This window comes from Neofelis nebulosa, chromosome 12 (genome assembly GCF_028018385.1).
Source record: "Neofelis nebulosa isolate mNeoNeb1 chromosome 12, mNeoNeb1.pri, whole genome shotgun sequence".
NCBI lineage: Eukaryota > Metazoa > Chordata > Mammalia > Carnivora > Felidae > Neofelis > Neofelis nebulosa.
This window is the reverse complement of record NC_080793.1, coordinates 63983986-64004791: the sequence shown is the minus strand read 5'-3', so window position 1 is coordinate 64004791 and position 20806 is coordinate 63983986. Positions and strand designations below refer to the sequence as shown.

General features: G+C 36.1%; 1 protein-coding gene across 5 annotated transcripts; it reads right to left on the bottom strand.

Annotated features, from left to right (window-relative positions):
• Positions 1–1713: 1713 nt before the first annotated feature.
• On the bottom strand, positions 1714–20596 carry ZNF658 (zinc finger protein 658). Of its 5 annotated transcripts, XM_058695438.1 has the most exons (7): positions 20349–20542; positions 18200–18298; positions 17970–18028; positions 16123–16276; positions 12788–12914; positions 12397–12492; positions 1714–5521 (listed from the first exon to the last, which is right to left on the bottom strand). In XM_058695438.1, exons 4-7 carry the CDS (start codon positions 16132–16134, stop codon positions 2628–2630), a joined length of 3129 nt encoding a protein of 1042 aa, XP_058551421.1. In that variant the 5' UTR covers positions 16135–16276; positions 17970–18028; positions 18200–18298; positions 20349–20542; the 3' UTR covers positions 1714–2627. The 5 variants fall into 5 exon arrangements, with proteins under 5 accessions (XP_058551421.1, XP_058551417.1, XP_058551418.1 ...); XM_058695434.1 differs by lacking the exon at positions 16123–16276 and having other exon boundaries at positions 20349–20541; XM_058695435.1 differs by lacking the exon at positions 16123–16276 and having other exon boundaries at positions 20401–20541.
• Positions 20597–20806: the final 210 nt, after the last annotated feature.

Genomic DNA, 20806 nt, shown 5'->3' with positions numbered 1-20806 from the left:
ATGATGTATGAAAATAAAATTCTGAAATTAAATCCTTGGGGTCAAAGGGCAATGATTCATTCATATTCCAATAAACACTAAAAACAAAAATTTTGGACTATATACTGGATCAGTGTGAAGTTTTTAAATTCTTGGTGTTATAATTTTTATCTATCTGTATTTATAGTTTCCAACATTAAAATCAGAAATATATAAAAAGGATTCTGATATTAGTTTGTGTACAATATAAACTAAATAAGATAAAATAATATTTTACCAAGTAGCATAGTGCTCACCTACACAATTTTGAGGGATGCAACCTAAACCAGGTGATCAAGCTTAGCATTGTCAGTGATTATTCATGTTGATAGCATATACTATTAATATAAGAATAGCATTTTATCTCTGTGATCTTCCTACAAAATAAAATGAATACACAAAACAAATCTGTAGTGCCAGTGCAATCATTAAAAAAAAAAAAGATATAAGAAATCCAAATCGAGAGGTATTCTATAAAATACTTGACAAGTCCTTCTCAAAACTGTCAAGGTAACTGACACATGGAAGGTCTACAAAATTGTCACAGACTAGTGGAAGATAAGGAGACATGACTATTAAATGTAATGTGGTATCCTGAATGGCATCTTGAAATATAAAAAAAATATTAGGAAAAAACAGTGCAATCTGAAAAATGATGTTTAGTTAATAATGTATCAGTGTCATTACTTAGTTAAGACAAATATACCAGAGTAATAAAAGATGTTAATAAGAGGAACTGGGTGAGTATATAGGACCTAGTATTGGTAATTATTTAAATCTAACACTATTCTAAACTGAAGTTAATTTTTTTAATGTATTCAAGATTTGATAATTTCCTTTTCATACAGTTTTCTGAAAAAATCAGACATGTGGAAAGAGATGTTTTTTTCTTTCATTTCCCTTTGAACATTGTGCAATAAGCTCAAGTTGCATCAAGGTGTCAGAGACTGAGGAAGAGCACAGAGACTGAGGAAGAGCAAACATTTTCTTAGCTGCTGGAACTTCCTTGTCACAAGGAGTGCTGATTCAGTGGCTGGTGTAGTAGCCCTGGTACTATGATGATACAGCCTTCATCCAATGACTTTCTTTGGTAGTGATGCCGCTGGGTGGTAACAACCCACTGTCAAAAAAATACCTGTTCTCAAGTTAGTCTGTTTTTCAATATCAGTGTGGTACTTATGACATGAAAGTAGCCTTTTTCATTCCAATTCCAAAACCTACTGTCCTAGCAGGATAGAAATAACACTGGTTTGCAACGCTGCAGTGTGAGCATACATTATGAGGTTGGAAAACGAGCCTACACGAGATGCCCAGGCTACATGCATACAAGAGGGATGAGGAGATGATTTCCTTTATAATTACACAGTGCAAAATAAGCCACTAGTGAGATATAATGAAGGCCAAAAAACCATGTAAGAATCAACATTCAGCCTACTCACCCATCCAGATACATGAGGATACTTAGGAAATCTTATGGATCTCCAATATCCTAGAAAAACAGGGCCACACTAGCAGGCAGGCCAAAATCTCACAGCATCAACAGCATCAAGCTGAAGGAAGCCAACAGAAGAACATAAATTATAAATCAAAAAGGAAAATGGATTAGGTCCAGAGGAGGTTTGGTTGCTGTCTTCTACTAGAACTCATCACCAATAATAAATTATTACACAAACTAATACAGATGTACCACATAGCTCAGAGACTAGCCACAAACATTTATTGGGGTTGTACACAGAATTTAAGTTATTCCTCCATCTTTAAAACTTCACATTCCACAGTGAGTTTCTGTGCAGGTGAATATTTTATTATATATTTTCTATAAAACTTGAAGTTATATATAAATCACAAATTTAGGTACAACAGTTCTGGGTGAAGATTTTATCTTCAATTCTGAAACTGATACATTTCCTCAGGAAAAAAAATCTGAAACAACTGTTCAATATGCATTAAAATATAAATTATCAAATTATAAGATTTTGGTCAAATCTTAATTATTTGATGTTTAACATCTAGTAAAGGCTTTTGTGTTTTTCCCTGAGATTTCTCTAATTTTTAATGAAGGCTTCTGATCACTCAAGATGTTGACAGCTTTTCTCCTCATATGAAATCTCTGATACATAGTGACAGGCTGAATTTTATAGGTCTTCCTGACATTTATATTCATAGGGTTTTGTCCCACCATAACAGAATTATCTAAGCTATGTGTGTTTAACCAATAGAACAAAATCCGTAAAAGCTCAACAGAGTACAACTTGATGTTTTTCTTTTAAGCCAACTTGTGAAGATGTTAGTGGAGATGCTGTTTCACCCAGTTATTCAGATTTGGCTTCTTTCACCTTATGTTCTACCATATTTAATACATGGCACTGAAGTCTGCCCTGGAAATATCTCTATACAGTATAAGACAGAAAGAATGTAAGGTGACTTCTGAAGGTTAGACTTAGATTAAATGTAATAGTGTCATATTCCATGACCAGCCTCACTTGAATGAAGGACAGATTGTGAAATTAGACAAGCTATGGATGTGCCTAGTGGAAAAGGAAACAATTTGCCAGTCTATGTGACATAAGCTTCTTTAATATATGTTATCCAATAAGATCTGAGTCCCATTAGGACTTCCCAAATTCACTACATGTAAGGGTTTCCTCTCTGGTGTGCATTCTGGTGTGATGTACTCTAAGAGCTGCCTTACGGACAAAAGTTTTTCTGCATTCATTACATTCATAGGGTTTCTCTCCTGTGTGAATTCTCTGGTGTACTCGGAGAGTTGAATTTTGTGCAAAAGCTTTCCCACATTCATTACACTCATAGGGTTTCTCCCCTGTGTGAATTCTCTGGTGTGCACTTAGGTGTGACTTCTGGGAGAAAGTCTTCCCACATTCATTACATTCATAGGACTTTACACCTGTGTGAATTCTCTGATGTACTCTGAGAGTTGAATTATGGGCAAAAGGTTTCCCACATATATTACATTCAAAGGGTTTCTCACCTGTATGAATTCTCTGATGTGCAATAACATATGACTTCTGGGAAAAAGTTTTCCCACATTCATTACATTCATAGGGTTTCTCCCCTGTCTGAGTCCTCAAATGTGCTCTGAGGTGTGATGTCTTGGAGAAAGTTTTCCCACATTCACTACACTCATAGGGTTTCTCCCCTGTGTGAATTCTCTGATGTGTCCTGAGGGCTGAATTATCAGCAAAAGTTTTCCCACATTCATTGCATTCATAAGGTTTCTCCCCTGTGTGGATTCTCTGATGTGCACAGAGGTGTGTCCTTTGGGAGAAAGTTTTCCCACATTCATTACATTCATAGGGTTTCTCTCCTGTGTGAGTTCTTTGATGGACAATGAGAGCTGCCTTATAAACAAATGTTTTCCCACATTCATTACATTTATAAGGTTTTTCCCCTTTGTGAATTCTTTCATGTCCACTGAGGTATGATTTCTGAGAGAAGGTTTTCCCACATTCACTACATTCATAAGGTTTCTCACCTGTGTGAATTCTCTGATGTGTACTGAGGTGTGTCTTCTGTGAAAAAGTTTTCCCACATTCATTACATTCATAGAGTTTCTCCCCTGTGTGCATTTTCTGATGTGCTCTGAGGGCTGAATTATGGGCAAAAGTTTTTGCACATTCATTACATTCATATGGTTTCTCTCCTGTGTGAATTCTCTGATGTACTTTGAGAGCTGAATTATGGGCAAACGTTTTTTCACAGTCACTACACTCATAGGGTTTTTCTCCTGTGTGAATTCTCTGATGTGCTCTAAGGGCTGAATTATGGGCAAAAGATCTCCCACAGTCATTACATTCATAGGGTTTCTCACCGGTATGAATTCTCTGATGTGCTCTGAGAACAGATATATGGGTAAAAGGCCTCCCACATTCATTACACTCATAGGGTTTCTCCCCTGTGTGAATTCTTTGATGTGCTCTGAGGGTTGAATTATCAGCAAAAGTTTTCCCACATCCATTACATTCATAGGGTTTCTCCCCGGTATGAATTCTCTGATGTGCACTAAGGTGTGTCTTATGAGAGAAAGTTTTCCCACATTCAACACATTTGTAGGGTTTTTCGCCTGTGTGAATTCTCTGATGTGCTCTGAGATGTGATGTCTTAGAGAAAGCTTTCCCACATTCAATACATTTGTAGGATTTCTCCCTTGTGTGAATTCTCTGATGTTCTCTGATATGTGACGTCTTGGAGAATGTTTTTCCATATACATTACTTTGACAGAGTTTCATCCCTGTGTGTGTTCTTTGGCATACTACAAGAGCAGACTTCTTGTAAGATTTCCCACATCCACTATTATCATAAGGTGTCTCCTTTGTGTGAACTGTCAGATTTTCACTGAGGTTTAACTTCTGACAGAAAGTTTTCTCACATTTACTACATCCATAGAGACTGACCCCTATATCAGTTCCAGGATAATGAATAGGGTGTGAATTTGAACAAAAAGATTCCCCACATTCCTCAGGTCTCTCCCCTGGATGGGTCCTCTGATGATGAATGAGTTGTACTTTCTGGTAAAAGGATTTCTTGCATTCATTACATTCAAATGACTTCTCTCCAGTTTCACTTTGCTGATGTACACTAAGGGCTAAGTTCTGATGGAAGGACCTCCTGTATTTACCACGCTGGTACAATTCCTCTTCTGTGTGAGTTCTCTGACATACTATAAGGTCTAATTTCTGGTAGAAGGTATTTATACATCCATTATACACACAAAATTCATCTCTAGTTTGTGTCTTTTTTTGTACTATATGGGCTGAGCTCTGGCTCAAGTTTTCGTCACACTTATTGCTTGCAAAACTAGTCTGTTCTGTAGCAGTTCTCTGAGATTGAGTGAGAGATGAGATACTGCTGAAGTTATTCCCACTTTCATTACATTCATAGTGTGCCACAGCCATGTGAACTTTATTATAATTCTCATTAGTGGTTTTGGATTTCCTACATTCATTAAGATGAAAGCATTTCTCTTTTGTGCCAGTTCTCATGTAGTTATCACAGTTTTTCCTAAATTCATCATCCTTATAGGATTCCTCTCCCATAACACAAACAGTCTTATCATGCAAAATTTTCCCAAATTCATTACATTCAAAAGATTGTTCCAGGGTTTGAAGTTTCTGATGATTTTTCCAATAACTGAGAGGTTTTACATTTTTATTATATCTGTAAGACTTCTCTCCAGTGTAAGTTTTCTCATGCTTAGTATCAAGCTTCAATTTTTTGCATACATCTATGTAATCAGCCTTCTTTCTTGAATAGTTTCTATCACAAATAATTAATTCAGAAACACCTGGCAAATTCATTCTACATGAGTCATATTTACAAGGCATATTTCCTGAAGAATTTGGAGTTATATCCAGATTAAATGGTTTTTCTAAGACTTTCTGCTCTTCTTTACTCAATGTTTTGTTATTAGTGAGTATTACTTGCCACAGAGGTTTCTCTTGTTTTTCCTGGTTCCCCTCAATGTGAATATCAATGCTGAAATATCCTAAAATGAGAAAAATAGAAAACATCTCTGTATCTTACATTTCTTATGGAAAGGAATTTATAGCCATATGTTTGTTATGTATTGTAATCTACTGTTACAGGTCACATTCCCAGAGATTAGTAATTCATACACACAGAGAAAAAGAAATATACTCTCTCTCTCTTCATCCATGTTATTTAAAGAAAACAGGTATTATTTCCAGTGCTGGCCAAGATGGAGTAGCTGTCTTCCCAAGTCCTCCCTCTTACAATTAAAATATCCCTGGAAAATCAATAAATCAATCAGTAATAAATAAAAAAGTAAGTAAGATGCTACAAAATGGAATGTGGAACTTTGGGACTCAAGAAATGACATGGCAGAGGATTTCAAGGCTTTTCTGTTTCCCATAATTCTTATATGGGGTACTGGAGTGTTGGAGAAGCCTGCAATCCAAAGTCAACAACACACAGACAAAAAGAGCTACAAGAAAACCCTATTCCTTCTGGCCAAAGGTCTGAAATAAAGATAGTCTAACAGAACAGAAAATCTTTTTGACAATATGCACCCTACTCAAGCCTAACAAAAATGGAATATTTCCCTGTGGTTCTAGATAGGTTTAACAGGAAATGAAAGTTCCATTTCCACAGGTACAAAGGACTGGACACTTGCAAAATTTCTTTCCATGAGCCAAACCAAGAGCTTAGTGGAAAGATCATGAAGAATCCTAAGCAAGTTCTATTTATAGGACATTCAGGGATGGTAACAACAATCACTACCGCAACTATTCCTAAAACTACATTCCTATCTACTCATGGAATCTGCAAAAGAAATAAATCTGTTTTAGGGTACTTGTGGCAACACAGCAGGTAGGGGAAGGAAAAAAGGGAAAAGAGGCAGGAATACAATATTATAGCTAGAAGGGATGCAGCAGCATTTGGAATAACTATACTCTCAAAATCCAAGAACATTTTAAAAATAGCTTAATTCATATTATTCTTAAATATACATAAAATATTCATCAAGGCATACCACATCATGGACTACAAGAAAAATCTTTACAAATATAAAAGAACAGAAATTGTATAAAGTATAATCTCAAGCCACAGAGAAATTATACTAGAAATGATTAACACAAAGTTACCTGGAGAGACACAAAATATTTGTAAGTTAATATACTTCCAATTAATCCATTAGTCAAAGAGAAAATCTCCCAAGAAATTAAGATATTTAGAATTGAATGAAAAACTGTTTAGAACATATACAAATTTGTGGGATGCAGCTAAAGTAGTTCTCAGAGATAAATTCATAGCTTACAATCTTTTATATTAGAAAAGAAAGACCTCTAATCAGTCACCTAAGCTTCTACTTTAAGAAACTTGACAAAGAGAACAAATTAAATCTAAAGAAAGAAAAAAGAAAATAATAAAGACTAAAGATGACAATGAAAATGAAAATGAAAAGCAGAGAAAAAAATGAAACCAAAGCTTAGTTCATTGAAGATTTTTTTTAAGTGCTAGAACCAAGAAGAAAAAAGAGAAGACACACAGTATTAATATCAGAAAAAAATGCAAGAGGGGACATAAATACTGATACAATACTAAAAAGACAGTAAAAGAATATTAGGGGAAACTCTATGCCCGTAAGTTTGACAATTTAAGTGAAATGGACAAATTTCATTTGAAAAACCTACCAAATTAACTCATGAAGGAAGAGGTAACACAATAGGTCAGCATCTGAGAAACTGAATATGTGATTGACAAAGATGTAGTTCCAAGAAACTGCCCAGGATCAGATGGTAGTAACTAGTGAACTCTGCCAAACATTAAAAATAATAATAATAATAATAATAAAATACCAATTTTACATAATTTCTTCTAGAAAACACAAGAAAAGAAACCTACAGGCCAATATCCCTCATGACATAAATGTAAAAATCCTCAAAAAAAAAGCATCAAAAAGAACTATATATGAAAAGAAATGATTTATCAGGATCAAGTGGGGGTTCATCCCAAGAATACTATTGCAATATTTAAAAGTCAATCAATGTAATTCATCATCTTAATCATCTAAAGAATGAAGACAAATCACATCATTTAAGGTAAAAAATATTTTACAAAATTCAAATTCCATCCATTAACCTATTATAAAGGGAATATACAGAAAGCCTGTAGCTAATATCATAATTAAGAATAAGAGACTTACTTAAGAATAAGAGACTGAATACTAAGATTGGAAAAAGACAAGGCTGTCTACCCTCAGCACTTCTATTCCAGACTGTGGAAGTTCCAACCAATGCAATAAAGCAAGAATAGAAATAAACGATACACAGTAAGTCTACCCAGAGAGCCCCAAGAAAATCTTCAAAAGAGCTCCTTAACTAATAACTGTTTTAAGCAAGGCAAAATGCAAAGCCAATATACAAAAGCCAATCATATACAAGCAATTATCACTGGAATTTTAAATCTGACAAGGAATATGATTTACCATAGTGCTGAAAAAACAAAAAACAAAATACTTGGTATCTGCTGAAAACTACTGATAAAAAGAATCAAAGAAACCATAAATAAAAGGATATGTAGATGTTCTTTATTGATTGGAAGAATCTATATTGTTAAGATATCAATCCTCTTTTGATCTATAAATTCAATACAATCCCAGTTGAATAGTTGGCATGCTTTTTGTAAATATCAAGAAGATCATTTTAAAATTTATACATAAGAAAATTGGTGGACTCACATTACCTGACTTCAAGGTCTAATTAAGAATCTAGAGTAATAAAATTAATGTGGTACTGGGGAAGGATAAATATGTAGATAAATAAAAAAGAATAGAGATACCACAGAAATATATAGTCTAAAATGTACAGAATAAAAGTACAAATATACACATATATTTATACTTATGTACCATATACAAAATATATGTTCATCCATTTTCTAAGAACAATGGAAATGCTATTCAATAGGAAATGATAATTTTTTCAATAAAATGGTGCTAGAATAACTAGACTCCCCTTTTCAAAAATTTAAACTTAACACATAACTCATCCTGTCTATGAAAACTAACACCAAGTGGATCATAAAATATAAAATGTGAAATTTAAAAATTTCTAGAAGAAAACATGAATAAATCTGTGTTACTTTGAGTTTTGATACTTCTAGACAGCACAACAAATGCATGATCCTTAAGAAAAAAATTAATAAATAGGACTTATCAAAATTAATGTTCAGTATTAGCCAACCTCTTCTGAAATCATGCCAACAAAAGAAGTGGAATGCAGCTTCACTACTGCCAAGTGTGGACTAAACTTCCACAGACACCTTTGGGAGTTGGAGGAGTGGGTTGCTCTATTAACAATGGAGAAGGGTAAGAGATCAGGGTCCCTACCAGCATTTTCCTAACACTAACCACCCTGTATTTTATCAAGTGCCAAGGCCCCTAGTTCACCTTCATTGTTTTGTTATCTATCAGAATGTTACATTTCCCCTCTCTCCCTCTCTCTCTGTCTCTGTCTTTCTCCCTCTCTCTCTCTCTAAACATACAAATATATATATATACATATATATATATATACTTTTATATATAATATGCATATACATATATATAGGTCTATGTTTATGTCCGTACACACACACACACACACACACACACATACACACACACATATACATTTTGCTGTACTTAGTGGGCAGAGTAAAACAAAATACATTACTCCATCTTTCCCCCAGTTAATACTTTTTATATCTTCTTAATTTCTTCCCTAAGCAGAGTCATGAACACATTCTCATTATCATATAGAATATTTCTAGTTTTGCTTTGAAAATCAGGACTTTAAGCCACCTGAATCCCATTTTTCATGTAGATCCAAAAGATTACCTCAAGATTCTTTCTCCACTGATCTGTGGGAATAGAACCACCTGTCAAAGACCAATTATCTATAAAGCATATGTGTTTTTCTTGACCTTTCTTTTCTGTTTCACTATTATATTAAACTATCCCACCTCCAGTTTCATACTACTTAACTCTCACAGCTTTACATATCTAACAGAGCAAATCCTATCACATCACTTCTTTTTTTTCAACGTTTTTTTAATTTATTTTTGGGACAGAGAGAGACAGAGCATGAACGGGGGAGGGGCAGAGAGAGAGGGAGACACAGAGTCGGAAACAGGCTCCAGGCTCCGAGCCATCAGCCCAGAGCCTGACGCGGGGCTCGAACTCACAGACCGCGAGATCGTGACCTGGCTGAAGTCGGACGCTTAACCGACTGCGCCACCCAGGCGCCCCTATCACATCACTTCTATGAATGAGATTTGCTTTGATATTGCATTAAATTTTACAATCTTGAATTTATCACATAAGTGCTTCTTTTCTTTTGTTTTTGTTAGGGTTAGCTCATTCATTTTACTGTTTTTTATTCTAAGAAACATACGACAATTTCTCAATCCTCCAGTTTAATTTTTAATTTCACTTTTAAATTCTGCTTGTATTAGTACATTTTTGTTATTGTTCTTGCTTAATTTATTACTAGGAGACTACCAATTTACCTCTGTTCATTAACTTACACATATCCTAATGTTAATAATATGCATATTTATTTTTATAAATGTCATGCAATTTTGGATTTGATATCCTTTTGTATTTATATGTTGTTTAAAAGAGGTAATCTTTGAAATATCCATATCAATAGATTTTTTTTACTCATGTTATCATTAATTTCTAGATTTATCAAAATATGTTCAGATTATTATTTATGGGATTCTAATTTGGATTTATTGAGGTTTTCTTTTTTAGACTAATATTGCATTTCACTATCTTATAATAAATCCATGGGAACTTGAAAGGCTTGTTCTTTGATTTCAGGATAAATGTACAAATATATGGTTCCCTTTAAATAAATATCATCTACGTTTATATAGGCATACTTACTTAATGTTTATAGCATGTCTAATATAATCAGATAAAGTACATTATTACCTCCTAATACTGGTGAATTTTAAATTCTTAGTACTCCATTATTTTGTGTTTTATGATAATTGGTATGATATTGTTTGGTGTAGTCATTGAAATGCATAACTTGTGCTCTTGACTAGAGGGCGTTTTTTTTTAAGTTATGCATTTATTGCCTAAAATCAAACCTGAATGGTAACATGAAACCCTAAACTATTTGATTTTTTAAAAAAATTTTTTTTAACGTTTATTTATTTTTGAGACAGAGAGAGACAAAGCATGAACGGGGGAGGGTCAGAGAGAGGGAGACACAGAATCCGAAACAGGCTCCAGGCTCTGAGCTGTCAGCACAGAGCCTGACGCGGGGCTCGAACTCACGGACCATGAGATCATGACCTGAGCTGAAGTCGGCCGCCCAACCGACTGAGCCACCCAGGCGCCCCCCTAAACTATTTTATTTTTGCCTTAATAACTTTACTATCCTTTTATTACAATCTTTCAAAGATACTTATTTAGGAATATCTTTTTTAGCTAACTAATATGATCAAATCATTTATATTTAGTGACTGGGAAACATGCATGGTCCAAAAATTATGTCAATTTTTATGTTATGCAATCTGTTTTAATAGTTTCACAACAAAAACTTTCAGTAAACACGCTCAGGATGATTTTACCTTTTTGCTCTAAGAGTTATATTGAAACTATAATTTTTGAAATTCTTGAAATTGTTTATTAGTTTGCACAAATACTAACAAGCACATGAAAAAATCCTTGACATCACTAGTGAACAGGTAAATTGTCATAGACTGAATTGCAATTCATATGTCGAAGCCCTCAACCTCAATGTAATTTGGTGATAAGGCCTCTGGAGAAATAATTAAGGCTAAATGAAGTCATAATGGTAGAGCTCCAACTCTTATAGGGTTGGTGTCCTTATAAGAATAGGAAGAGACATCACAGCTCTCTTTCTCTCCATGCAAGTACACGGGAAAGGCCATATGAAGGCATAGTCAAAAGGCAGTCATCTGCAAGCCAGGAAGATGCCTCACTGAAATTAACTATGCTGGCACCTTGATGTTGGACTTCCAGCCTCCAGAACTATGAAAAATTTCTGTTGTTTAAACCGCCCAGACTATGGTATTTTATTATGCCAGGCCAGATGACTAATACAGAAATGCAAATCAAAACTTAAATAATACATCACTTCTCTTTTACTAGGATGGCTACAAGTCAGATAATAACAATTATTGGTGAAGATGTGGAAAAATCAGAACCCTCATATGCTGTCATTAGGAATGAAAAATGGTGCAGGCACTGTGAAAAATAGTCTGGAGTTTCCTGAAATAGTTACCATAAAACCCAGTGATTCCATTCTTAAGTATAACTCAATAAATAAAAACACATGTCAAAAAAAAGCATAAATCCATGCAAAAACTTGTAAAGGAATGTTTCTATTAGCATTATTCAATAATAGCCAAAAGGTAGAATCCCAAACATCTAATGACTGAAGAATGAACAATGAGACCTTATTTTGTCAATCAAAGGATGAAATATTGATACATATGAATCTTGTAATCCTATGTGAAAGAAACCAATCATAAAAGACCACATAATGTGTGATTCCATTTACATGAAATGTAATAGGCATATCTATAAGACAGAAAGTAGATTAGTGATTGCTAAGGCTGTAGGGGACAGGAGGAAGGGAGACAATAGCTAAAGGGTATAAGGTTTCTTTTTGAGGTGATGAAAATGGGAGTGTGGTTATGTTTACATGTATCTGTGAATATATGAACAGCCACCGAATTGTACTCTTTAAATGGGTGGATTGTCCAATATGTAAACTATCTCAATAGAGCTGTTTAAAAGGATAAAACAAACTTTCGAAGGTATTCCCCTAAAAGTTGAACTACCCCAAGTGTTTCCTTTTGTCAGTGCTCACCCACCTGGGTACCTCTGGTTTAGGAATTCTTCCTCTAAGGACCAGGGCTCTTCTTCTTGCTCCAACCTGAAGATCATCTTGGGTTTGGTCAAGCAATACCCTGTAAACATGACAATTGAGGGTATATATAGACCAGATCCATTGGCTTTTTGGTTTCCAAAGGTGTAGAAAGTTAACAGTAGCAAGAGAAGCAAAATAATGTGCTCAATTGAAGTTTTCCATGGAAAGTAGTAACATAAACATTGTTTCTGTTTCCTTAAAGGCTTCCATTATCTTGGACCTCTTACTCAAAAGCCTGTACAACATTAATCTCTACAAAGAGTCCATGTGTTTTGTTAACTTTAAAAAAAAAGTAAATGTAACCTAGAGGAAGTCACATACTAAGGTATGCTTACCCACTGAGATGAGGTGGCTATAGTTCTCCAGCATCACATCTCTGTACAGTGTCCTCTGAGCAGGGCTCATGTACTGCCATTCGTCCTGGGTAAATTCGACAACCACGTCTTCGAATGACACAGACCCCTGTGACAATACATTTTATTCACGGATTCAGAATTAAGTGAAAAGAAAGTATCTTTGAGAATTACTATTTTTCCTGTTTACTTTTAAGCTTTAAAACAAATGGTTTAAAAGGCATCTATTTCTGACCTAATTTTGTCTTTGCGGAGTTATTCAGTTATCAAGATTTTTAACTTACTATAATTCATTTATATCTGTTTATAAACCATAGATTTTTTTAAGACAAAAAAATTCAACGTATAGAGGCTTCCTACAATTCTTCCTCTACATCCCAAGTGATTACCATGGGTATTTAGAGAATTCTAAGATGTTCATTCCCTCTTCAGGCATCATCATTGTAAATAATGAGAGACAAAGAAGGGATAACATGTAAGCTGTGAAGATATTTTACACAATCAAACTTAGGTATAAATAAATACATAAAGATAACATAAATCTAGAGTTCATGAAGAGCAAAGAACAACTTACCAGGCAGTTGGAACCATAGAGAGCAATATAAGAGAACATTATTTTAACTGAAGTAACAACAATGAATATAATGATAGGGATATAATCACAGAGCAGCAGCAACAACCAATTTGATAACTACCTTCTTGTGCAACCACCTAGTCTAACTGTATGAGCAGCTTCTGGAATGTTGATGCTAAACACTGACATTTAGGAAACAAAAGGAAAATAAATGTTAGAAGTTTTAGTGAACAGATCTGTTCATGTTGTTCTTGAAGGGTCTGTGAACATAAAACCGGACCTATCTCTTAAACTAGTATACACATGGTTTTAGAACACAGAAACGAGGTCTAAAATGAAGGCAAGAATTTAGGACTTATTAGCAATTTGGGTTGTACCTAAAATTTTAAGAGGCAAACAGACAACAATTTGAACTATATGCTTGCTATGCATCCTATATGGGACTGAGGAAAGAAAAATACCAAACAGAATTTGAGGAAGCCTGAATATTAAAGAGGGTGGCAAATAAAGTATAGGCCACAAAGCTAAATAAAAAGTTTTCTGAAAAGTAGTAAGAGTAAGGAAAGGGTAGAATCTTAGAAAATGAGAAAAGGGAAAATTTCCACAACAAAGCACTTCAAAGGGGCTGGGAGGAGGGGAAATTGGGGAGTTGCTGTTCAATTGGTAAAAAGTTTCAGTTATGCAAAATCATTAAGTTCTAGAGATCTGCTGTGTAGCTCACCTATAGTTAACAATATTGTACTATACACATAAAAAATGTGCTAAGAGAGTAGATCTCATGTAAGTGTTCTTATCACAATTATAAATAGGAAAGAAAAAGAAAAAGACTAAGAAATAATAGGATAGAAGCAAGTTTTTTCCCCCCAGTTATGTATCCAGTTATTTGTTCATTCATGTCTTCGGTATTACTAAGTGAGTACCTCCTGTGTGTGAAACTCAGTAGTAGTAGCTGGTAACTAAAAAAAACAAAAGAACAGGAATACCCCTCATATAATTTAATCTAAAAAAATTTTTTAATTTTATCCTCCAAAACTAAAAAAATTAGTGAGAAAAGTGGCATTGCTTTCATTTTGCCAATCTCTTTACTATCTGACTTAATGAAATCACTTGGATTAAAAAAAAATAAGCTAACAAGTGACGTAAATATAAATGTTGAAGGATCTAAGAAATTTCTCTTGCCCATAAATAACAATGAAAAAACTGGCAAAATTATAGAAATTAACAAAGGCTATCTTCAAAACATTAAAAAAAACCAGCGGAATCATAATAAGAATGCTGATCCATATCCTTTTAACTTACCCTGTTCCCATCCCTCTCTCTCCCAACTCTGCAGTAGTTTGATAACCAATGGTCTGCAACCAGAAGCCTGGCAACCACAACAACAGCAGAACTGGGTTGGAGATCCATCAAAGCCTCATTCACAGAAAACTGTCATTATTTGACCTGTTTGGTGGTTTCCTAAAAGACCCTGCTTATCAGGATGCCTTTGTTTGAGCTAGCTCAGAGCGTGAAAAGCCTTATTCTCACAGGTATTTGTCAAAAACAACTAAAGGCAGGGCACCTGGGTGGCTCAGTCGGTTAAGTGTCCGACTCTTGGTATCGGCTCAGGTCACGACCTCACAGTTTGTGGGATTGAGCTCTGCATGGCTCTGTGCGAACAGCATGGTGCCTGCTTGGAATTCTCTCTTTACCTCTCTCCCTGCTCCTCCCACATGCACATGCTTTCTCTCTCTCAAGATAAACAAACATTAAATACAACAACAACTAAAGGCATTTGTTTAACTTAATGGCTATCTGAGGTGGTAGATAACAGCTGGGGCAATTAATGGCTTAACTAAGAAGCTTGAAAGGAAAAGCTGGATAATGAGATGTCCATAAATGTTTTGAAAAGCTCTGATATATTCCTGAAATCTAGGAGGTCATATACTTGCACAGAGCTGTGCATACACCCAAGGCTGTGAGTATGCTCAGGAAAGATGTGAGAAGGGTCTAAGCTGTCAATTCTAGGTGACTCTGAGTTTGGCATTAGAAGGAAGTGTAGGTTAATGCAGAGTTATTAACTGCCTGTCTGACTGTAGAAGGAATTCCCAAACATGCACAGATCTCCTTAGCAAAGACTGGAAAATTTACTGGTTCTAGGCATTTAAAGAAATTTCTGTAGACAACTTTAGCTGCCTCAGATGACAAGAAACAGGCTCTACAGAATTTTTTAAAAAGTCACTGAACAAAATAAATTTTGACAATGACCCCTGTGGAGAGGAGAAATTCTAGAGTTGTCACATTATTTTATTTAAAATGTCCAATTTGCAACAAAAATATAAGTAAACAAGAAAAGAAAGAAAGACATATGTGCAGAAAAGGTATAATTAATAGAAACTGCTCCTAAGGAAGCAGACATTAGACTTACTAGGCAATAACTTTACATCAGCTATTTTAAATATGGTCAAATACCTAGAGAAAACAATGTCCAAGGACTAAAGGAGAATATAAAAAAAAAAATTTCACTAAATAAAGAATATCAATAAAGAGATAGAAATATAACAAATATAAATTATATAGAAACTCAAGAGTTGAAAAATATAAGAACTAAATCAAAATTTCACCAGAGGGGTTCAACAGCAGATTTGAGCAGGTGAAAGAAAGAATGAACAAAGTGGACAATATGCCCACTGAAATTATGTAGTGTGAGAAACAAAGAAAAAATAATGACAGAAAATGAAATATGGGATAGCATTAAGCTTACCAACATATGCATGAGTCCCAAACAGAAAGTCTGAAAGAATATTTGAAGAAACAATGGCCAAGAAGTCTCCAAATTTCATGATAAACATTAATCTACAAATCCAAGAAGCTCAACAAACTTCAAGTAGGATAAATTTAGAGTTCGAGATCCACACCTAAACACATGGAAATCAAACAGTCAAATACAAAGACAAAGAGACAATACTGAAAGTAGCAAGAATGAAGTGACTTATCATGTACAACAGTATTAAAAACAGATTACTAATCAGAAACCATGGAGGACAGAAGGTAATGAAATGATGTATGACAAATGCTGAAAGAAAAAAAGTTGTCAACCAAGAATTATATAACTAGTAAAAATAGAAAAATTAAAACCCTCCTAGATAAACAAAAACAAAATTTGTCATAGGCAAAACCCTCCTACAAGAAATAATAGAGTCAGCAAATCTATACAGACAGAAAATAGATTAGTGGTTGCTTGGGGCTTAGAGGCAAATGAGCAGATGAGAAGGGATAAAATGTAGAGGTGCTTTTTAAGGTGATGAAAGTATTTTCAAATTGAGTGTGGTGATATCTGCACATTTACACTAAAACATCACTGAATTCTACACTTAAAATGGGTGAATGGCATGGTATATGAACTGAATCTCAATAAAGTTTAGATAAAAATAAAGAGAATAAAACCATACCAAGATAATAGAGCAGATTAAAGGCCAAGGACAAAAATGGGGGATGAGCCACATGAAAGTACAAGGGAAAGTAGATGACTCCACAAAGATAGTAGCAGGGGAAGGAAAAAGCCAGTGGAGGGTGTCACAGACACTAACAAAGAAATTTTCCAGAAGGGCAGAGTGAGAAGCAGAGACAAGTGCTCAGAAAAGTCAGGTAAAGAAAGGACTTGACAAGACTCAAGGATGTGATTACAGTCAAGTCTCTGGTCACTGGATATGATAGGCAAGTGGGAGAGAAACCAAGTGTGAACAGAAAGTATTTAAACATTTGAAACAGAACACAATTTTAAATTGTCTGCTGAGCAATCCAAATACCAAGGGTACTCAAAATATTTATGGACAGTAATTTTAAGGATATTCAGTTGATTCATCAGAAAAAATGTCTTATTCAACACTTATGTTTGAATTTCTGGAAAATAGAATTGACCAAGTTCACATTTAGCATTATGTCTTCTACTTTTACTGAAGAACAAGTAGAGACAATGTTCTATATTATTTTAGAGTTATTACTGACAAATTGTTAACTAAATCACCTACTCGAAAAACAGATTTTTGGGGAGGTGCCTGGGTAGCTCAGTCGGTTAAGCGTCCGACTTTGGCTCAGGTCATGATCTCGCGGTCCGTGGGTTTGAGCCCCGCGTTGGGCTCTGTGCTGACAGCTCAGAGCCTGGAGCCTGTTTCAGATTCTGTGTCCCTCTTTCTCTGACCCTCCCCTGTTCATGCTCTCTCTCTGTCTCAAAAATAAATAAATGTTAAAAAAAAAATTAAAAAAAAAAAAGATAAACAGATTTTTTTTGAACTTCAAATGTCTTAACATTCTATGAGGTATCAGTTTGCATAATCATCTCATCAGTGTTGACCTTTAAAAGCATTGTTTGTCTAACACTCTGACATGGCTACCAAAAATTCAAAAATAAATTTAGAGCTCCAATTTGATAAAATTGTAATATAAGAGCATCTACATATATCCACATGCTACCTTTGCTCTGCTCTTCATCTGTATCTCCACCTATGAAGGCATCTGATCCATTTCTATTTTTACTTTTCCATGTGAATAGACACCTAAGCCCTTATAAAATCTACTGTAAAACAAACAGATTATTAAAACAGAACTCACCTGAGCTATGTTCATTTTCTGCTGCTCCTTGAAGAATGTAAAGAAATGAAAAGGTTCTCCTGGGGAAGAGGAAAGAAAAATAGAGTTATGAGAAACCTGGTCTGCCTTACAACTATTTTCATTTGCCTAAAAATTTCCATAACACCAGCTAGAAAAAAAGGTTTCCCTATAGAAGAATGTCCTTTTGACATTCTTGAGAAAGAACAGGAGGGACCACACAGAGGCAGTACCTGAACAAGTGCATCTCCAATATGATTATGTCGGCTTAAACTTGTCTTTTCACTGCTGTGTAACTCAAAAGTCGATGAATTAACAATTTATGTCCCCTTCTAATTAAGAACAACAACAACAAACACAAAATAAAACAAAAGGAGATTGGTTAAACAAATTCAGGCATACAAAGGTAAAACCTTCTACCTTCATTTAAACTGTTAAAAAAATTACTTAGATGTGATTGTTAACCAAGTTTGTGTTGTCTTTATACCTTGAGTTAGAACTTCCCCAGAAAACTCCAAAACAAAGATGGGATGCTTTATGCAAGAAATATATTTTCTAACTTTTTGTTCTAACTTGGTTGCAACTTATAAGACATATTTTTTAATAAGATGCCTATAGTACTTATCTATTTAAGTAAACAGTACTGTGCTTAGTTCTTGATTCTGCCTTGGGTGTCTTTACAAAAATCATTCTTTCAGGCCCAATATTTTGGGCTTCCAAAGTGTCCAATATAGAACGCCTCTCTTCTACTCTCCTTTTATTATTACCTACATTCAGGAAAGAGGGAGCATCACATAACTAGATGCCATATGTGCTGATGGACATAGAGTGAGGGCAGCTCAGAATCTGGAAAGAGGGGAGAATGAAGGAAACTGGGTGCTGTTTAAGATTTCACCAGTTCTGGCTGGTTATATCGTCCCTGGGCATCATGTCCTCACCAGCCATCCAGTGACGTGCCTGTTCCTGTACAGCATGACAGTAACCCACCCCTCTCAACCTCAAGTTACCACCTTCTGCAAGGAGGTCCAGTGCCACTGTCCAGTCTGTGATGGCTTCAGGGGTGTGATGACATTACCAAGAGTCATATTTTGGCAGGATTTATTGGGGGGGGCGGTGGAGGTGGGGTAAGCTAGCTGTTTAAAATTACACAATTCATGAAAATACTCCTGAATATACATCACTCATGCTGTACAGGGATCAAGAACTGCTTCTGGTATAGAAAATCAGGACCTGTGCCTTTCCTGAACCTTCTGCCTCTGTTCTGAAACTCCAATGAAGGATCTGTCAGAAGAGCTGACAATGGTTTCTAGGGCTCTCATTTTCCTATCTTAAGACCTACTTTCCTCCAGAGGGGCTGGGATCCAGGTCTGAGAAACAAATTTACTGCATTTGAAATCTCCATTTAACACTCTAAATGTGACTTTGGAATTCACTACAAATCCAGTAATGTAGTCATTAGTTGCATGCAACTACTACACCTCAAGTGTGCCTACTCACAAATCAAAATAGTAATTTGGATATACTGAGTTAAACACATCAGTAAAACAAATTTCACCTCTTTAATCTTTTCACTGTTGCTACTGAAAAATTTTAAATTATGTTTGGTTTGTGTTATCTTTCTACTGGCCAGCACTGCATTAGATTATCAGAATGTGCCTCTGAGAATGGAGATAGCTTAGTGCAGGAAGGTTCAAGACTCTCTGTCTGAAGGAGGGGCTCTAAAAAGAATCCACAAATCCCAGGAAATATTTACCACATTGTGAGGTTCTGTCCATATTCACTTCACAATCATATCTCCTCTGAAAATTTGGGGACTCTGCTAAGAGCTCCAGAGGTTTCACCTCTGGGTTTGGGGCAGAATGGATATTGGAAAGAGTAAAAAGTAGGGAGTAAAATCTACTTGTGTTTATTCCAGCCTCTCTCACTTACCAGCCGTGCCCTCAGGTATATCATTCCGTCCCCAGTAAGTTCCTTTCACTTTTTAACATGGAATGTTAAAGGCAATTGTAAGGCTTAAATAAAATACCAAAGGGAACAAAGCATCTTGTGACAGTAACTTACACACTTAATTCTCAGACTAATGCACAAGCTACTGTTGGTAGCCTCATGTTCATCGAAAACATCATAAAGGCCGATTCCCTTTCCACTGCCCACAGTCCCAGCACCCAGAGCCCACAGGAAGTACCTTCTCCAGACAGGGGACTCAGCCCCACCTGCTCCGCAGAAGTAGGTGGGAACCAACACCCGCCCGCCCCCCTCCGCCCCCCCCTCCCCGCACAGAGGCCCGCCCCCCCCCCCTCCCCGCACAGAGGCTGGAGGAGGGGAGAATCTGCCAGGAGCTTCCTCGAACTTCCCCCTGGCTTTCGCCGCACACAAACCTACCCGACCTAGCAGAGCCCCACACTTCGCGAAGCCGTGTCCCCAGTGCTCTCACCCCCGGCGCGCAGCCTCTATTCCCCCACAGACCCAAGGAAGCCGAGATCGTGTCCTCTTCAGGCAGAGAAGGCCCGCGGAAAGAGATAGGGCTGGATGTGCACTTGCGCAGAATGAGACCCCAAGCTGGATTCCCAGAGTGCTGCGCGGTAGGCCCGTGACGTTTAAAACTACATTTCCCAGGGGGCCTGGGTGGCGCAGTAGGTTAAGTATCCCACTTTGGCTCAGGTCGTGATCTCACCCTTCCTGCGGTCCAGTACGCCTCCCGCCCCCCCCCCCCCCCCCCCCCCCCCCGGTCAGCACAGAGCCAGCTTCAAATCCTCTGTCTCCCTCCCCCTCTCTCTGCCTCTCCCCGGCTCACACACTCTCCCTCTCTCTCAAAAATAAATAAACATTAAAAAAAGATT